Genomic DNA, 18,654 nt, shown 5'->3' on the forward strand with positions numbered 1-18,654 from the left:
GTCTCAGAAGGGGCCAACACAGGGGAAGGGCCCTGCAGCCTGCAATGCGTTCATGTTGCCAAAAATACACAGCTGGCCAGAGTATGAAATGCTAGGGGACAGTAGGGTAAAGCCAGGACTGAGAAGAGAATAAGGCGCTGAGAGGCGGACCGTCCAAGGCCCACACAGCGAATTCTGGAAGGTAAAGGCAGGACTGCTGTAACGTTCTGTTAATCTTCCAAAGAGGGGCAGCAACAGCCAGGATTCGTAATGAAAAACAACAGCAAGAATATTAACGCAATGTGTTGAGGGTCTGCGCATTCTCTAGGTTCATGGCACAACACTGTGTTAAGCTTTTTGCATGCACCAATTTATGTCACCCTCACAAGAGCACTGCAGCATTCATATTAAAATCGCAACCATTTTACAGATGTGGACTGGAAATGTAGTGGTGAAGTTATTCACCCAAATTGCACAGGTCATAAGAAGAGAGGCGGGATTTTTTTACTCTGGCGAATTCCAAATTCAGAGAAAAGAAATTCTTGGCTAGATTGGTGGTGCATTTGGACTTGTGGGGGTGGGAGGTTAAGTATCTTCTTTTCATTTGCTTTCCTACTCATCAGGAGAATAAATTCTGATGCAGGTCAAGCCCAATGGCCATACTGTGCAAGAGAGAAAAACTCTTGGATTCTCAGAATCTTTCTCTTTTGGATGGCTTCTCTACAACATACAAGCAGGAGCCCAGAACTGTGAGTGAATCTCTGTGAATAACCTGACCATGTCAAGCGATTCCGCATTGCGACTTTGACAAAAATGCCTGGTAACAAAAGTAGTGCATGTTTGGCCAAAGTGATTTGGGGAAACTCTGGATGTTGAGAGTGTGGCATCTGTTTTGCTCTTCAAAAACATGACTGACTGACTTATTGGGTACTTTGAGTAGAGAGGTAAAGCATTTGGGTCATTTTAGTGCAGTTAAGAAAGTAAAATTCACCACTTTATGGAACACATTTACATTTGAAGAGATAATATTCTTTAAACACTGCACTCGGAAGACAGCACAAAATTATGTAAATATATGCAATTACAAAATGCCACAATTTCATTTCACAGAAAAAATGGTAACACATGCTTACCTTGTCTAGTCGTAAGCAGCAAAATGGCACTTTTTCATGAAGAAGATGACAAAAAGTGGGTGAACTTCCTATATATGGAGAATAAGGTGGGTAACCTTTAGCGTATCTGTAAAACAATGAGAAATATTGAATCACCTTGAATAGCACGCAGGAAGTTGGATGATTAACTTCCCCCATGTTCCCCTTTTAGATGCTGTGGCTTTTTGTGTCCCAATTACATTTTGATATGCAAATAGATTTGATGGGGGAGGCAAACTAATGCCCAGGGACCAAATCTGGCCCATCACCTGGCTTTGTGAATTAAAATCGCTTTTATATTATTAAATGGCTGGGGGGAAAAACTCAAAATAAGAACACTATTTAATGTGACGTGAAAATTATATAACATTCAAATTGCAGTGGCCACAAGTAAAGCTTTGTTGGAACACAGCCTTGCTCCTTCATTTTCTGTATTGTCTGTGGGTGCTGTCATGCTTCAGAAACAGACTTGAGCCGTTGCAGAAAAGTTGCAGGAAAGACCATGTGATCCGTAAAGTCTAAAATATTTCCTAGCTGGTTCTTTTCAAATAAAGCTTGCCAATACTCAGTTGAAAAGATTTAGATAGATTTTTTTTAAATAGCAGTGTTAATTTTTACAGGACATATTTAAAGCAAACTGCGTTATTATGATTCACTTTATCAATATTCATTAGCCATAATGTATAACTAAAAAGGAGTAAATATGGAGTCAATCATACAATTAACCCCCCCCCCACACCAAAAGGACTATTTGCTAGAAGCATGCTTAAAATACTTACAAGGATATGCAGTTTGCAAACATAAAAATGGCCACCTGCACATTTTGGCAGTGCTAATTTTTAAAATGAAACTATCAAAAAGTAGCAGCATGGATGAAAGTTAAGAAATAAAAGAAAATTTGGTGAAGGCAAAGTTCCTTTATCCAGTATGAACAAGCTCTTTTTTCCTTGATAAAAATTTACTTTCTAAACCAAGAAATTTCAAACCTACTTGAAGCTGTTTTCCAGACATCATTGGCTAGGAGGGTAAAATGGAACACGTTTGACAAATTTAGAAGTCGATAATTTGTGCTATTAGTTCATCTTTCTCGTTTTTTTCTGGAAATAAAAAAATATCTTCCTGTCGGCCTTTTCAGAAGTAGATGTAAAGAATTTCAATCACATCCTACAATACCATTTCTAGAACTATAATGATGATCAAACCTCTCCTTGTTCCTATCAAATATTTCATAAATATATCTGAGTGCTATTGATTTCTTAGAGAGGGGACTGTGTTTGGTGGGTATAGCAATGTTCCTTGTAATAAATGTTTAAACAGTGTGAAGGGTTAAAAGAAGGATTTTTCTAAGTTTCAACTATATTTCAGTTGATTGTAATGCAATTCAGCATTAATTAAACATCTATTCATATGAAAACTGTTGGGAGCAGTGTTTGAATGATGTTACCATCGCCACAACTACCTAGTACTACGCGTAACAGTAATTAATATCACCAAATGCTTACTCCACACAAAAGAATTGTCTCAGTTAATCTTCATATGACCGTTATGAGGCAATAATTATACTCAGTTTGCAGATAAAGACGCTGTGAGTCATTGTTTAATCAAGGTCACTTGCACACAAGCCCTAAAGGTGGAACTGCCCTGGGAAGCAAATTCTTGAGACTCAGTAGTCAAGGCTGTTGACCACTGTGCTTTGCTCAAGAAACGAAAATATAGTATGTGTCTACGACAAGTAAACAAGCTCCACTGAAGGCTAAAAGGTGATTATAGCATGTATATTGGTACAATTTATTATGGAAGCTTAGTAAAGAGAACCAGTTCATTCATTCATTCATATTCACTCATTCATTCATTCAAAATGGTGTATCCTGTAGGAAAAAGGCTGATGAACACTGAGATAAAAGAAGCGTAATGGAGGAAGCTATTGTACACGTCACTGAGTAACTGATTGAACATCAATAAGGACGTGAAAGAAAATAAATTAAAGTTAGAAGGTACAATATAACCAAGCCTACAGTTATGAAAACATAGCTTCTATCATGGAAATACTGATTTATGTATTTTTTTCTTGAATGCTAAAAGATAATTTAGAGGAAGCCTGGAAATATATGTTGAAGTCAGAAATTTAAAGGCTTTTTATAAGCCTTTATAGTCCAAAAGAGAGAGGCGTAGGAAGGCTGTTTTGGTAGAAATACGGAGGTTTGGTTCTAGGATGCCCAGAACGTATGGACGTGACTTCCCATGGCACGCACAAATGCCAGCACATCTTACAGCCTCGAGGATCTACACATACTCTAAGTTGGAGGACATTTTTTCATCTGGTGTGGTTTCATCTTCTGATTGATCACTTAGAAGGTCACATGTTTGAATGGAGGACGTGTCTGCGACCTCTAAAACAGGAGCGATGCTGGGTCTTCTGACTTCTTTGATTCCCTCTGTAGGAAGAGACAGGGTAGGGCCACTTGCGGATCGACAGCTTGTGTCTTGCAAGTCTATAGCGACGGTACCTAAAACAATGAAACATGAGCGTCCGTCAAAACATTGCCACTGTTAGGACCTAGAGATCATTTCATGAGCAAAGTGAAACGAGAGACAGTATAACCAGGAAACATATTATTGTTCATTCTCTAATCTCAAAGGTTATTTACTTTTTCACGTGGGCATTTGTGTCTACATGAAAAAAAATTCTGTATTTGTGCAAAAGTGTACTGACTGAGTTTAGCTCTATAGCATGAAACAAAAGATTTGTGAAATCCTGAAATACTTAGGGATTTAAAGTTAAAAGCTACCTTGTTTCAAGTCACATTTATTTAAAATTAACAAAAAAAATCTTTGGCTATTTTTTTTTTTTTACTCCAATTACATCCCCCCCCCACTCCCCTCTCCATTTTGCTGACTTATCTTTGTCTTACTAATCTGTAACCCCCCCCCTTTTTTTTTTTTTAGTTTCAAGTCTACAAAACAATGTAATAGTTGTTACACTTTTCACTCCTCAACCCCTTCCCCCAGCCCACCGCCTCACCCTGATATTGTACGTATCTGTTACAATTTCATTGACTCCATTCCCCACACTATACTCCACATCCCGTGACGATAGATAGATAGATAGATAGATAGATAGATAGATAGATAGATAGATAGATAGATATAAAATTATAGTTGACATACAATATTATTCAACATCAGCTTCAGGTGTACAGTGCAGTGGTCAAGCCTTTACAAAAGCGGTCTCTCTAGCAAGACGTGTGTGACCACTTTTAATATTAGAACAACTAATATTTTATATTTATGCAGCAAATATTCATTGTGTACCTACTATGTGGCAAGTGCTATTCTAGGAACTTGGGATGTGCAGGGAACAAGACAGACCAGGTTTCTACACATATGGATTTATCTTTAAAATAGTCAAGTAGACAAATGAAAAAATAAGCCATTTTAGATCATGATAAATGTGTATGTGTGTGTAAATGTGAAACGAGTCAGACAGAGAGGAGTTTACCAGTGTTTTTGAAAAAACAAACAAAAAAATAGATAGGATGAATTAAAATAAAGAATGAAGTCCCTGGAAAGGAAAAAAAATATGGATCCACAGCATAAGCGAAGGTATTAATATTACTTTTAAAAAAAGAATGTTTTCCTTGTGACAGAAACTAAATCTTTGTAGGTTTGTAGGTAGTTCAGTGGCAAAATTTTAAGGAAATTCTTATTTGTCTGGATATTTTTTTTCTTTTAAATTAAGATCTGTGTTGTAGAAGCCATATTCAATGGTAAGAATTTGATGGGGATGGAAGGAAAGTTTTAAGAAAAATAAAGAATATTTGAAATAGCCTGTTGATACCTAGATAGAGGACTTACAAAAGAAGTATAGACATGGCAGGTGTTTATATTCTAATCATAAATATAAAATAATTGTTGGTAGCTTTGAATTAGCTTAATTTCTTACCAACTTAACAGCTTTGAAATTTTGTTCTAAATACTTGGTTACACCAAGTTTGTAATACATACAAGTATGTTCTAAATTTGACTTTGAAATTTTAATAAAAATTGAAGTATATTTATTATTATTATGATTTTTAGAAAGAAGCAAATGGCATTTTCAAATTGCTTGATACTTACCCATGCTGGCAATTATGCTATGTACGGGTAATCTAGAAGGTCCATGATAAAATGACCTTGGTACATTGCTTTTTTTCTGCTGGTCTTGGTTTTTAAATGCTGAATTCTCTTCTTTGGTAATATTAATATAAAAACATATATCTGTAGCATTCATAATGTATCGAGGACCTGGATTCAGTAAAATGTTTTTATTATCCTCCCTCCTAACACCAATCAAGCAGACACCATACCTAAATATTAAAAAGAAAATAAGACTTTAAGAATTGTAACTCAGCAAAGGTTTTAGTTTTGTTAAGTTTGCATATGTGAGAAAATTAGTAAACTATTATAAGGAAAGGAAAATTAAAGCACCAAATTAAAGAATTTAAAAGATTCAAAGTATCCTAATAGTTCAAGACTCTTAGATCCTTAGTGTGTTGTGAAGTCAATTTAGTTGATTATAACATATATATGTATGTATACATATATACATGAAGGAGAATAGAAGAGAATAGAAAACATCAAACTGCATTCCATATAGTAAGGATAATAACATTTTGTAAAATTTGTTGTATGTATACTGAGTCTTACCACAAAATGTATATCTTACTTTGTTCAAAAAATGTAAAGCAGTATTTCTTACTTTAATCAAAAAAGTTTGAAAACCATTGGCCTAAAGGAGAGAAAGAAACTTACCCAAGGCCACATAAGAAAGAATCAGGGTCCCTAAATTTACTTTTGTTCTGTTTCTGCTGTATTTGGTTTACTCTAAGTTTAAAAAACAAAATTTTAAATAGTCTCAAATAGATATTCAGCTTAATTAGGAGAAATAACAACCAGTGAATGTAACAAACATTACTTTTAAAAGTCTTGTATACTTCTTCAGGATAACTTCCAAAACCAAAATGCCCTGAATACTTTTATTTCAGAATGCTCACAGTGTTACAAATAAATCAAGCTTAAAAATATTTTTTAAAACATCAAAAGTATATACACACACACACACACACACATATATATATGAATAGAATCACATTGAGAAGTAAAGTGGAATACACTGGATATTGGATTAGTAGACTATACTAGATATATTACAAATGCTAAGATGTTATATTAATATATTTATAGCACTGATTATTTTTGTGATAAACATGGTTTTATTTCTTAGTTAAATACTTTTTCAAAAAAAGGGAACACATAATGTTCCATGTTTGAATTAGATGAAACTGTCACTTTTTTAATGTATTTTTCTGACCAATGGAAGTCTTTTAAAATGTCTAGTTTTTATAAATATTATTACTTTGTTTAAATTGTTAACACTTGCAAATATAGCTCTATAAAGGATGAATTTTCATGTATGTATGAATTCTTCATGATAGAAATATTTTTAAAGATAATTTAAAAGTTACTAAAGTAAATATTTCTACCAAATTATACTTTCCACCTGATGGTCTTAACTGGTAGAGCCCATACGGAAGGCCAGAGTTGAAGTGTCTCAATACCCATGTGAAAAAGCCCAGTCTTGCAGCTCATGAGCACCAGTACGGGTTGTATTTTAGAAAACTATATTCAAAAGCTACAGTTCAGTCAGATTTTAATTCCACTCTGGAAGCAGAAACATACTTTTTGTGTGCATGGAATGAGGCATACGTAAAACTCTTTCCTTCGTATTCGGCAAAAAATGTACTTTCTTCCAAAGTAATATGGTAAACTTCATTCCCAGAACATCTGCCGTATGTCTTCTGCCATTGCTCTGGCGATTGCTGGCCTTCCCTGAAACAGAAGCATGCACACAATAGGGGGGCGGGGTGGGGAGAGACACACAGTGAGTGTGGCTGAAAGGATAGCTGGCGTTGCCCACCTGGAGGGCTCATCCAGCACAGTTCAAAGAAGGATCTGGGTAGTGCTCTGAATGATGGCATTATTTACAAATGCAGTCACTACAAACATTTTGAAACTAACACCATCCATAAGCTTGAGAAGTAGCAGATTCCTAGGAAGTAGGTTTTCACACCCCAGTTAGTGAAGGCGTTTATGCTGACCATGAACCAATGAGAGACAGACAGCGTTTGATTTTTAGTCTCTGTTTATCCGTACCCAGTCATGACCACCCGCTATCTCTCCAACACGTTTTATGGTCTCGGTCGTATCACCCACTTTATCTCCTTTATGAAACCTGTTTGGCACCTGTAGCTAACTGATTCTGCTTTGTACTTGAAATTATCAATGTACACATGTCAACTTATCAATTTGATTTCATAGGAAATAGACTATCTATAACGTAGCAGTGGCTTCTTTCCACTTATGTTGCAGTTTAGAAAAGAGATCCTCAGAAGTATTTTTTAAAAAGAAGATAAATTTATCCCAGAAAGTGCAGTTTCTTTTTTTCTGGAATGTTCTGCTCAGTGGCCTTGAAAATATATTTTAAAAAATTCAACTTATGAAAAATTTGTTGTAAATATGCAATAGCTCTTTAATCCCATTTTGTACAATAAATTCCAATCACTTTTGCTGAGTAAAGCTTGTGAACTCTGTTAAGTACAAGAAATGAACTTCCAAGAAGGGAAGGGATAAATACATAAAAATCAAACTACTTCATCCTACTCTGTAGATTCTGAGTGGATAAAAGCAGATACAAAGGGAAATCTACCATATTTAGGGTTTAAAAAGCCACTTTAAACTCTGAATTTTGTCTAAAGGGTTATTAGGGAGGAAAGACATTTATAAACATTTTCACAGTGTCAATACATTTTTTAAAACCGTGTATTTTCAAGGTGTATTTTGCTTCATTTCCTCTTAAGAGGCCCTTTGAGTCTGACTGCCTGATCTGAATCCCAGCTCTGCAATCTTGTGAGTTATTTAACTTCTCAGCGATTCTTTACCCCTTCTGTGAAAAATAGCTTCAGCCTCACTGGGTTGGATAAAATGAGGTAATAGAATAAATCACTTGGCAGATGTGGGAATCACAGTAATCACTCGGTAAATGTTAGCTTCCACCATTGCCTGGCTGTTATACCTGCCTCGTTGCTATATTTTGGAGCTACTTTCAACATGCCTAGTCAACCTACTGAACAACAAAGCTCTTCAAACCTTTCCCCCTTTTTTCTATAATGTGAATGTATTTTTGGAAATAGGAAAATAAAATGAAACCTTTCTGACTTATTGACCGCACATGGCGATGCCTAACTACTACTTCCTAAGAATGATTGTTCCTGGTGGAGAAAATGTTCCCTTTGGCAAACAAAAGTAAAATCTTTTGTTATGCCCCACAGTGCTGCTTGGTACGGCAGTATATGGCAAAGACAGAGTCCATTAAAAAGGCTGGAAATTAAAGAGAAGACGCCGGTAATTCATCAGGGCTTGTTTGAGATCCCAAAGGCAGTCTGGGGTCAAATAATTGTCACACAAGGGTACAAAAGCAATTCAAGAGAATCCTGAATCTAATTCCAGTGGCTGAAATGGGAATACAGTGTGGTAACTTGGAAGGGAATGGCACCATCATTCCAAAGTCCTCCCGATCATGCTTTACCTGCCTTTCAAATTTCATCTCTTCCTTCTCTCTTCCTTCTCTTGGGCGCCCCACCCATGAGCAGCCTCGAACTTCCCTGAACAAGAAACTCTCTCTAATATCAAGTCCTTTTCAGAATGATGCCCCTTCTACACCCTATAGTACTCATTCCTTGACCCACAGTTTGGTCATTACTTCCTCAGCTCTGAAGTATTGTACTTTCTCCATGATACTGTAACACCAGATTGGATGAATTAATCCTTAATGCCCTGCCTCCCTGTGAAATACACTTTATGGAAAGGGATCAGGTCTTGTTTGCTGCCATCTTGAAGACCTGACTTCCGTTCTGACCCCAACTAAGTGCTTAATAGATGTTTTGTTAAATGAACACAGAATAATCTAACAAGGTTCTTGATGTCCAGTTACTAAATGTCCTGCTTTTCTAATTATAGCATACCTTCCTTCTTCACCAGAATCATTTTCTAGGTCTAACCAATTACTTTCCGTATGATGAATTTGCAGTTAGAATTAGAAGGGGAAAAAAAATCTCTGAGTTCTGTAATCATTAACAGGCATGAAATGAATTCAACCTCAGCAGCAGTGAAAACACAAAAGATATTAGGGACCAAAAGCACAGAATGGGGAGCTTAGTGGAAATTATGAAAAGCCATTTAATGAAGTTTTAAGATGTGTTTACATGAAACAAATGAACCTTTAGGGAAAATAACAGGCTTGCACATTTATTTACTATTAAATCAAAGTACCCTCCAACCTGCAAAATAGTATATATAGTCCATTTCGTACCGCATTGAGTTTGCTTAGCTATACTGATTGATAACAACAGAACAGTAATGAATCCTTCCTAGATAGGCTTATGTCCACCTTTATTTTCAAAATAATTGTCAGCTCCTGCTGTTTGTAAAGATATTAGCAGAAAATGAAAAAAAAAATGAGACTAGGAATATGAAAATCAAATAGTCTATTAAGAAAGTAAATGAAGAACAGAGTAATAGTATGTGGTTGTACTTGAAAAAAACCTCTTTGAAATCTTCATTTTCCCCCGAATAAAAGGCCATGCTGTAGAATTCACACACCCAATACCAGTCATGAGAGCCTTAGAGAAAATTCAGGGGGACAGCCTTGCAGGAAAAGAAGCTGTGTCCGCTAGTCTCTGCATTTTAAACTCTAAACAAATGTCCTAATGAGAAAAAATATTTGAAATTAAAAAAAAAGTGTAAGGAAAGGTTATAGAAAATTGCTTAGGAGAAAGGAAGAAAAATGTCTAGTGAAGTAAATAAATGACAGACTCCATGTCAACATCAAGACCCTGTAGCTTCAGCCCTGTGCTGGCCAGCCCCCCATTTCTGTGCTTTAATTAAGTCTTGGACAGACCTCATTTCTTTCAAACCATGTCCAGTCATCAAAAAGTCTGGCCGCATCCAATTTGAGACCTGAGTCTTATCAACTCAGGCTTATTCTCCCCGGGATGTCGCTGTTCTCTGAAATCACCTTTACTGGTCATCCGTGTCTTCTAGGAGGTGTCGTGTAGAGACATTTAAAAACTCTTTGTGAGGCATGAGGTTTGGGCCTCTGTCTATTGTCACTGACAAGCAAGGAACTCTCTCAACCCCGCCCTCATCCAGTTCCTCCGTGGCACACCCTACAGCCTGTACTTTCTCGGGTTCCTCACGTGTGGCCAGCAGCCTCAGATGGGGTTCCAGAAAGACAGCTCAACTCTTTTAAGTTGTCACTGTGCCTTAGGAAACCCACGTGTGGGGGATAAGGACGACCTCTAGCTCCGCAGTCTCTCTCCAGTTCTTCTTCCCTCCGTGTAAAGTAATCACAGGAAACTGCATAAGCGAGTGTCTAACTGGGAAATGAGACACCAGGCCCCGCTTCCCGTAGGCACCCCTATACTCCAGGGGCAGTAGGGAATTCTTCTGTATTCCACCTCTTGTGGCTGGAGGTAGGCGCAAAAGCTGCCCCCCACCCCGCGCCCCCGCTGCTCTTCCTGTCCCCCCTCTCTGATCTTCTTTCTATAGAAAGGTGAGGATATTACAAAATGGGATACTTTTCTTTCTCCCCAGTTTTGGATTACAGTCACCAGTCCTGGCACAACATAAAAAGTCCCTCTCAATGTAATAAGAACGGGTAAAAAAAAAAAAAAGAAAAAAGTATGCATGTTCTATTCTGTTTATCATCCCCAACTTGGAAATATCATTTGTTCCAGTCAGTTTTTAAACGGCGCATAGATGAATTTTGACAACTGATTTTATTTTCTTCAAATACAAGTTGCACATTCCTCATTAGTCCCTGATTACACCTTCAAGGCAAATGGGTATTTATTGCCAGAAAGCAAATTAACTCACATAGCAGCTTCCTGTGCTTCCTTCCACACAATCAGCCAAGTGGCAGGAGAACTGATAGCTAATGACTTCGTACTCTAGCTAATGACTTCGTACTCGGATCTGCTCTTTGCAGAAATGTATTTTAATACAGGCCTCTAAATGCAGTTAAAAACAAAAACAAAAAAGCTCACATACTTTTGTTTTTAAAAATTGCCCCTCCTCAAATGTTCCCAAAGGGAGAAAAGAGGATTGAACTGGAATTTCCTGTTACAGATGCAGTAAGCTGAAGTCCTAGTATAGTACGCACTCTCTTCTTATTTCAAAGATGAGTTCAGTGATGTAGCTTGCATGAAAAAACAACAACAACAACGTAAAACCATATTCTCCTGACAACTTCCTCCTTTTTTTATGCACGTTTTTGTTAGAGTCATAGTAGTAAGTTCTAGAAAGCGAAATTTGATTTTTACATTTATATTTTTCTCTATATAAGGATGACACCGAACTAACGGTAGATGCGAGAAGAGGGACCACGATATTATGAAACCCTCAAGGTTGTAAAATGCAACCATTAACAGGAATCCACCTCTTTCACAATGTTATATATGTTGTCTTAAGCACAATGGATTGTAATTATTGGATTTAGTTTTGCTACTATAGTTTGTTCTCTTCAATCCTAAACAATGTAGTTAAATATGCAATACATGATCAGTTTCAGATTCATCAAAATTGACATGGATTGCCAAATTAGTTGTTTCTATATATTTATTTTTATTATCAAACTAAATTATCAATGGGAATGAGGGTACCTTGTGACAAGAATCTTTGATATAAAATCCATTCTTCCTATGTAATGAAAAACTTGACATGTAACTAGATGGAAACATTTGCCTGAGGAAAAGGATGTCATTTAGACTTATTCTAGAAGAGTTAAGTAAAATAAGATTTCCTTATTGATACTCCATTTTAAAGAAGATAGGAAAATCTGTTTATTATCATATTGATTAAAAGTTGATTTTAAAAGTCTATAAAAAAGTGACCTAAAGGTTTAAATCTAAGTAAACTTAACACACTTTATTTAACTCCATACTCTAGTATTTCACCAATTTGACATCAGTTTGGTTCCATGAAAGTTCTTTCCATTTATACAGGGTCTTTTTCTGTAATGGCACATGAATTGCATTAATTCACAATAGTCTCAAACTTTTACTTTATTTAAAAAGTGAAATGTTTAAATAGTATTACAATCTTGCCTTACTATCAGTGTCAGGAATCTAGTTAATACCGTAGGTCAGAGATGATTTAGGCAAATTGTAGCTGGTGTCAGTGGAGACTTAATTGTAATCTATGTGGAGACAGCCTATTAGGGAAATAGCTAACAAACAACTTGTAATGAGCTTTTATTCTTGCTAGTCTGCAGATAAAACTGACAGGCAGGTATCATTATCTTATCTGAAAAGATAAGTGTCCTAGAACTCTAGATAAGAGAAGTAATAAAACCCAAGGTGATGATGTCCCAGTCTACTAGGAAGAGGCTTATGCATTCCTAGTCTTGAAGGGCAGGACTTTCCCAGCTTTTCATGTCATCAGACATCAAATTAGACATCTGAGCCCTAAGATAAAAACAAGAGGGAGGGTGATAATCCATTTTCCACCACTAGGTGGAACCCAAAAGCCATTCTCAGAATAAAAAGTAGAGAAATGCTACATGGGTTTCAGGCATTAACAGTGAGCATAAACAATGAACACACTTTTGAAAGGGCTCCATTTCAAGAAGAAATGAAGTAGAGCTCAAACAGTACATTTGACAGGCTGGCTATACAAGACGGTGGCCAAGTTCACCAACCTTATAATTGGGTTATCCCTCAGAGTCTCCAATGTGCCTTTCTCAAGAGCTCACTTAATTAAAAAAGCTAGATAATTATCACATGCAGAGAAAAAAAAATCTTAAAATTCTGTGAAGACAATTTCATCTATACTTTTCAAACTGTCAGGTGAAAAATAAATTCAGCTGTCAAAATGAAACTGTATTCTCAGCTCTTTAACGTTCTTATTAAATAAGTGGTTCCAGTGATTTTAAACTGTTCTATGTCAGCAGCAATACAAATGTATAGCTAAAATATACTTTCCCCCTCTCTCTCACAGGCTGCTGGCCCCGAATAGCCGATGCTTAGCTTCCGTTCTAGTCTCCATGCTCTGTCTGCCCCTTTAGTTTAGAAATCACAGTGTATGCTCCTGTTATATCCTGTTACAAAGTTATGCATACTATGTTTTCATATATTTCATATAATCTATTACGTATTATATAATAAAGAAATAAACATTTCTACATATTTATAACTTGAAATATGTAGAAATATGTTTATTTAAATATGAACAGAGATGGAGGAGGACCAGAAACTACTCTTGTCATTTCCACTTGATCATTTGAGTTCTTTTTTTTTTTGGCCTTTTAAAATTGTGTGGACCTAGGAAGTCTCTCTCTGTGTCTCCATGTTGTCATCTGATTGATTTTCAAGGTGGCAAACTACCCTTACCATAGCTAAAAGATGCTTTATTGATAAAGTTAATCTCCAGGGGGAAAGTCATACTATGCCCCAAATCCATACAGACGCCATGTTTGTGTTGCGTCCTGGCGTGGACTGAGTAAAGCCGCCTTTTGTGATCTCAGTATATTCTTGCTGCCTTTCCCAAACTCCTAGCACAGTATTGGTGCACGTGATTCTTAGGAAATAAGCAAATGGCCAAACGATAGCAATATTTTAGCTCTATTAAGTGCTACTTTTAGCATGTCACTCCATCGCTTAAATTTTGACACCCCCTACAATGCTTCCAAATTCTGAGATTGCTTCAGAGTTTTGAAGTACCTCTTAATAGCATCTATCAGACTTTATTACTGTAGCATTGGAGGTATCACCTATCGACCCCCTTCCCTGAAGTAGGAGAGAAAACAATCATCTCCCAACAGAATCCCACACACAGCTGTTCATATAACCATTTTGCTATTTTAGACTTTTCTTGGGAATTCCACTCCAGTGTCCACAGAGCAAGTTTAGCAAAGCAAATAAGTAAGACAGTGGGAAGTGTTCAGGCTTGCGGTGAGCTGGCTGTTGGACGTCCACTAAAAGACAAATTCAAAGATAAACAATTCAAAAGAAGAGAAAATATTTACACCAGCCTGGTGGCCAAACAAAACCTATGTGCTGGCAGAATTTGGTCGGCTGGTTGTTAGGTGGCATGCTCAGAGCTACTGTCTAGCTAGTTGCTTTGTAACTTCAAGTAACATACTTGAAACTCTCTTCCCTACCTACAGAGTCTCTTGAGTTCCCAGCTGTCTCCCATCCAAGCACTAACCAGGCCCAACCCTGCTTAGCTTCTGAGATCCGACGAGACTGGGCGTTCAGGGTGGAATGGCCGTAGACATTGAGTTCCCACGTTGCAAGATGGAGCTGTGGGCTGCCGTCTCCCCTCCCACACCTTCTCCCCACTTTGACTCAGGAGCGTTCTCTACTGTGCAGTGACTTTCACATTGTCGACGCTATAAATACGTGCATAGTGTTCGCTGGCTATAAAGAAGTCGATGGCTTCAGATTAAAAGTATTAAAACATGTACATCTGAAACTTACACAGTGCTGTACGTCAGGTGTATCTCAGTAAGGCTGAGGAAAAGTAAAGAACCTGATCACGTTATTATGATGATGGCAACACAGTTCACTTAAGAGTTGAGTGGAGTGCTATCATTATATGACCTCCTCTGTAGTTCCCTGAGACTGTTCAAGGGACAATATTAAGAAATTTCTCTTTACTTCCTGACCGCCTATTGATCAGTATTACAACACATTTTAATTGTCTTTATTGTAGCTTCTTTTTAACTTTCTTGGAGTTGATGATTGCCTTTATTTTTTCCGGCTGGAAGAGAAAACAGATACCTCCTTTGCCATATCCCACTGTACATGTGGCTTTGAATCTAGCCCAACCTCATGTGGAGACCCAATGTCTGACTTCTCACGTCTTGACCATACCTTTCAGGAACCTCTGTTTGTAGCTATGGTGCAGACATGTGACCTGGGTTCCATCAATCAGACACAAAAGCAGTTTATTTCAGAAATGAGGTAAATGAGAAACAGGCAGGCAAAGGACATTCATTTTGTGGTGGTCAGTGGCTGAAGAGACACCATGGTTTTAGGACGCTTGGAAATCAGTTCCTTATGGGGTTAGCTGTGTGTGTGGTGGGGGGAGCTGCTCATGCAACGTTATTACTCTGGGAGTAATTGACATTCCTTCATATGTCTCTTTACAATTAAACCGGTTAAACAGATATCCTTGTCAAAGTGAAGACCCCTACTCAATACTGAAATAACTTTTCCCCCTATCTGCAAGTTTTTGAAAACTTTTCTTCACAACACTGCTGTGTGATTCGGTAGTTCGGGTCTCTAGGTGTGGCTCTTTCTCATTGGTTCTCATTCTCAAGCAAGAGACCTTGTCAATGTACAGACTTCCATTACCCTCCTTCTGCTGTAGTTTCCTGCATTCCCTTTTCTTTGCCCTCTCTGCAACGCGCAATGCATCTGATATTATTGCTCTTGGATTATATATTCCATCTCTTTGCGTTTTTTAAAATCTGAAATCCTCAAGATTTCTATGATGTGATCTTTCATGGCTTTTATTGAATTTTAATTTCAGTGATGATTCTGTTCATTTCACAACGTCTTCTTTACTTTCTGTTTCTCCAGCATAACTGGAGAAATTTTTTAATCTTCTTGAAAATACTAATTACAATTACTTTAAGCTGGCCTGGAGATGTGTATTTAGATATTATGGGCTTTTTTTTTACTTTGGAGAATCAGATCCTCTAGAACCATAACAAATTTAAGTTAAATATTCTGAACATTAAAAACTCTACAAACAAACAAAAAGCCTCAACGTTTTATTCCTTTGAACAACTAACATCACCCTTTTATAGTCCTTCAGTATTCTTCTGAATTGTTATTAATACTTGTCTACTTTTCAAAAATTTCAAAAATACATATGAATTTCTTTTTCATGTATTTTTGTTCTCATTTCCTGAGACTCTCCTTGCTTTCAAAATATATGCTGGACCCACCTTTCACACGTTGTAAGTGAAGACAAGACCCAACCTTTCTTATAGACCCAAAACATTGCGTGGCGTCAGAGGCACTGGTCTCCTTCTGGCTGGATTTACTGCCCTCATGTCATCCTACATGCTGACAGTCCCCCCATGACAGGAGCCATATTTCAAAATTGTGAGTGTGAGGTACAGGGAGAGTAAGTGGATCTCTTTGTCTGCAAGTGCGATTTGTGGAGTAGCACGTTAGGCCTTATGGTGAGCAAGAAGGAATCAGGTTCTGTAGTCTGGGGCCTCCAAATACCAGATTAGAGAGGGTTGGACCCCAGTTTCAGCCCTCTGCGAGAATGTAATTCAGACATTTCCTTCTAATGCATTTAGGAAAAATCTGGTTTTTTTCAGTGGTTAGGGTCTGACTAAACTTAACTGCTAGGAAATGGTGGATGGTGACCTGTGTGTATACAGAAATTCAATTAAAATGTGTCCTCTTTTTCTAGAAATCTTGTGCCCAGAGCCTCACTGGGGGTAACATTTTGTTTTGCCTCCATCTTCTTCTAAACACGTCCTGGGATGGGGATTTCATCAGAAAAGGTTCCTTGATCCACTTTCTATCTTCCAAAATCCATTGAAATCTCTCATCCTTTCCACGTCTTTTTCATTGATGAAAGCTTATGCTTTGTTTTGTCTGTTTGTTGTTTAGTCATCTCTTCAATGGGGTCTCATGAGGGAGAGCAGAAGGCATGTCATTCATAAACTACTTTAACCACAGGCCTCAATGAATCACCTTCAGTGCATCCTTTACTTCCTTCATTGAAGTCGTGTTTACTGAGCATCTGTGCTGTGAAAAACATTCTAGACGATGGAAGGATGACTAAGACACATACATTCTCTACCTTGAATGAAATTACAGCGGACTCTGTCGGAGAAAAATGAATACGTGAAAGAACCATGGCACAGGCTCTGGCAGAATATAATAAAATGCTGTGCAAGTTCATCGATGGGGGAGTTTAAAAATATTCCTGAGGAGACAGAAGTTTTTCTTTAGCAAAATCTTCTAAGAAGCAGAAGTAATGAATTTAAGGCAGAGGGAATGACATTATAAAAAGATGCAGGAGGCGGGAACCACAAAGTATATTTAGGGTCTTGTTATTTGGAGAACATGCTGTATCTATGAGAATCATGGGAGATAAGCACATAAAAATAAATTAGGACTCCAGCATAAAAGGCCTTAAATAAGTAAAATGGTCATATCTGAATCTAATTTGATCACGAATGAAGCGCCATTAGAGGCTCTCCAGGCAGGGGGTTGTCAGACTGGGGCAGCATTCTGATTCCTCAAAACCTGCTTAGTAGAATGCTGCTCTAGTAGGTCTTTAATAGATGTGCTCAGGACACCATTTCCCTGGTAACCAGATGGGTTTTGGGTCCACCTAATAGACAGTCTTTCTGGAGCTTTTCAGCACACGTTAGCTTATAGAAAAGAAAACTAAGGGTAGCTCTCAGAGGTCTGCCACTTCCCCGTCTTGTGGTTCTCCCCTATCAGACCTGCAGCGTTGCAGTCTTTGTTGTTGTTTTTGTTGTTGTTGTGGGAGGTCGGGGGGAGGGAGAAATGGAGACAGGGCCACCAGGAAAATGAGGACAGTGCCATCTTTTTAAATCTACCTGATCTAAGGAGCAGGCTTCTGTGGAAGCAGCAGGACTCTGCGTGGCAGGAACCACAACAGCTTACACATGGGCTCCAGTAAAACTGATGTTGCCCCCCGCCAGTCACCCAGCTTCACATGTCGATGTTCCAACTCCCAGGACCTCAGTGTGTGACTGTATTTGGAGACAGAACCTTGAAAGAGGGGATTAAATTAAATGACATCATTATGGTGAGCCTTAATCCAACCTGACCACCTTCACAAGAAGAAATGTAGATGCAATGAGGTAGGCTCAGGGAGGAGAAAGACCATGTGGAAATCCTGGAATAGAAATAGGAAAGCTGGTGTAATTCAAATAGGGCTGATAATTGAATCAATATTAATTCTTCTTTTTGATAATTGCATTACCTTAATATAAGATATAAACACTAGGGGACATTTATATGGGAAGGGTACGTGCAAACTCCCTGTATTATTCCTGCAACTTTCCTCTAAGTTTGAAAGTAGTTAAAATGAAAAAGTAAAAAAAAACAATAAAAAAAATCCATTAAAAATGTAATGTTTAATTTAGCATTTCCCAATCTTCCTTGAGTATGTAATTTTATTTTTCAGGGAAAGTATTAATATCCATCCAAAAGCATTATTAATTGTGCCTTGCAACACAACTTTGGCAGTTGGAGGGAATAACAGAATGCTATTTATACGCGACACACAACACACATTAATTACACTCCATTTTGGCTTAATGCGTTTCCACTGTGGTTGCCGATTTCACAAAACTATTAAGCAATCTCTGGAGAAGTAGTTCTTTGAGAAAGCCTGAATTCACTGACGTTTAAATGTATCC

At 37.5% G+C, this 18,654-nt stretch overlaps 1 protein-coding gene across 7 annotated transcripts in view; it reads right to left on the minus strand.

Annotated features, from left to right (window-relative positions):
* KCNT2 (potassium sodium-activated channel subfamily T member 2) overlaps positions 1–18,654 on the minus strand; it is a 224,771-nt gene that overhangs the window by 60,560 nt on the left and 145,557 nt on the right. For 6 of the 7 annotated variants that reach the window (XM_019638147.1, XM_019638146.1, XM_019638145.1 and 3 more), the window contains exons 15-18: positions 6,849–6,998; positions 5,247–5,476; positions 3,424–3,637; positions 1,113–1,218 (exon numbers count right to left, since the gene is read on the minus strand). In XM_019638147.1, coding sequence (XP_019493692.1) covers positions 1,113–1,218; positions 3,424–3,637; positions 5,247–5,476; positions 6,849–6,998 — 700 coding nt within the window. The remainder of the gene's footprint in view (positions 1–1,112; positions 1,219–3,423; positions 3,638–5,246; positions 5,477–6,848; positions 6,999–18,654) is intronic. The other variant, XM_019638150.1, reaches the window with a different exon arrangement.

This window comes from Hipposideros armiger, unplaced genomic scaffold (assembly GCF_001890085.2).
Source record: "Hipposideros armiger isolate ML-2016 unplaced genomic scaffold, ASM189008v1 scaffold_37, whole genome shotgun sequence".
NCBI classification, from domain to species: Eukaryota; Metazoa; Chordata; class Mammalia; order Chiroptera; family Hipposideridae; genus Hipposideros; species Hipposideros armiger.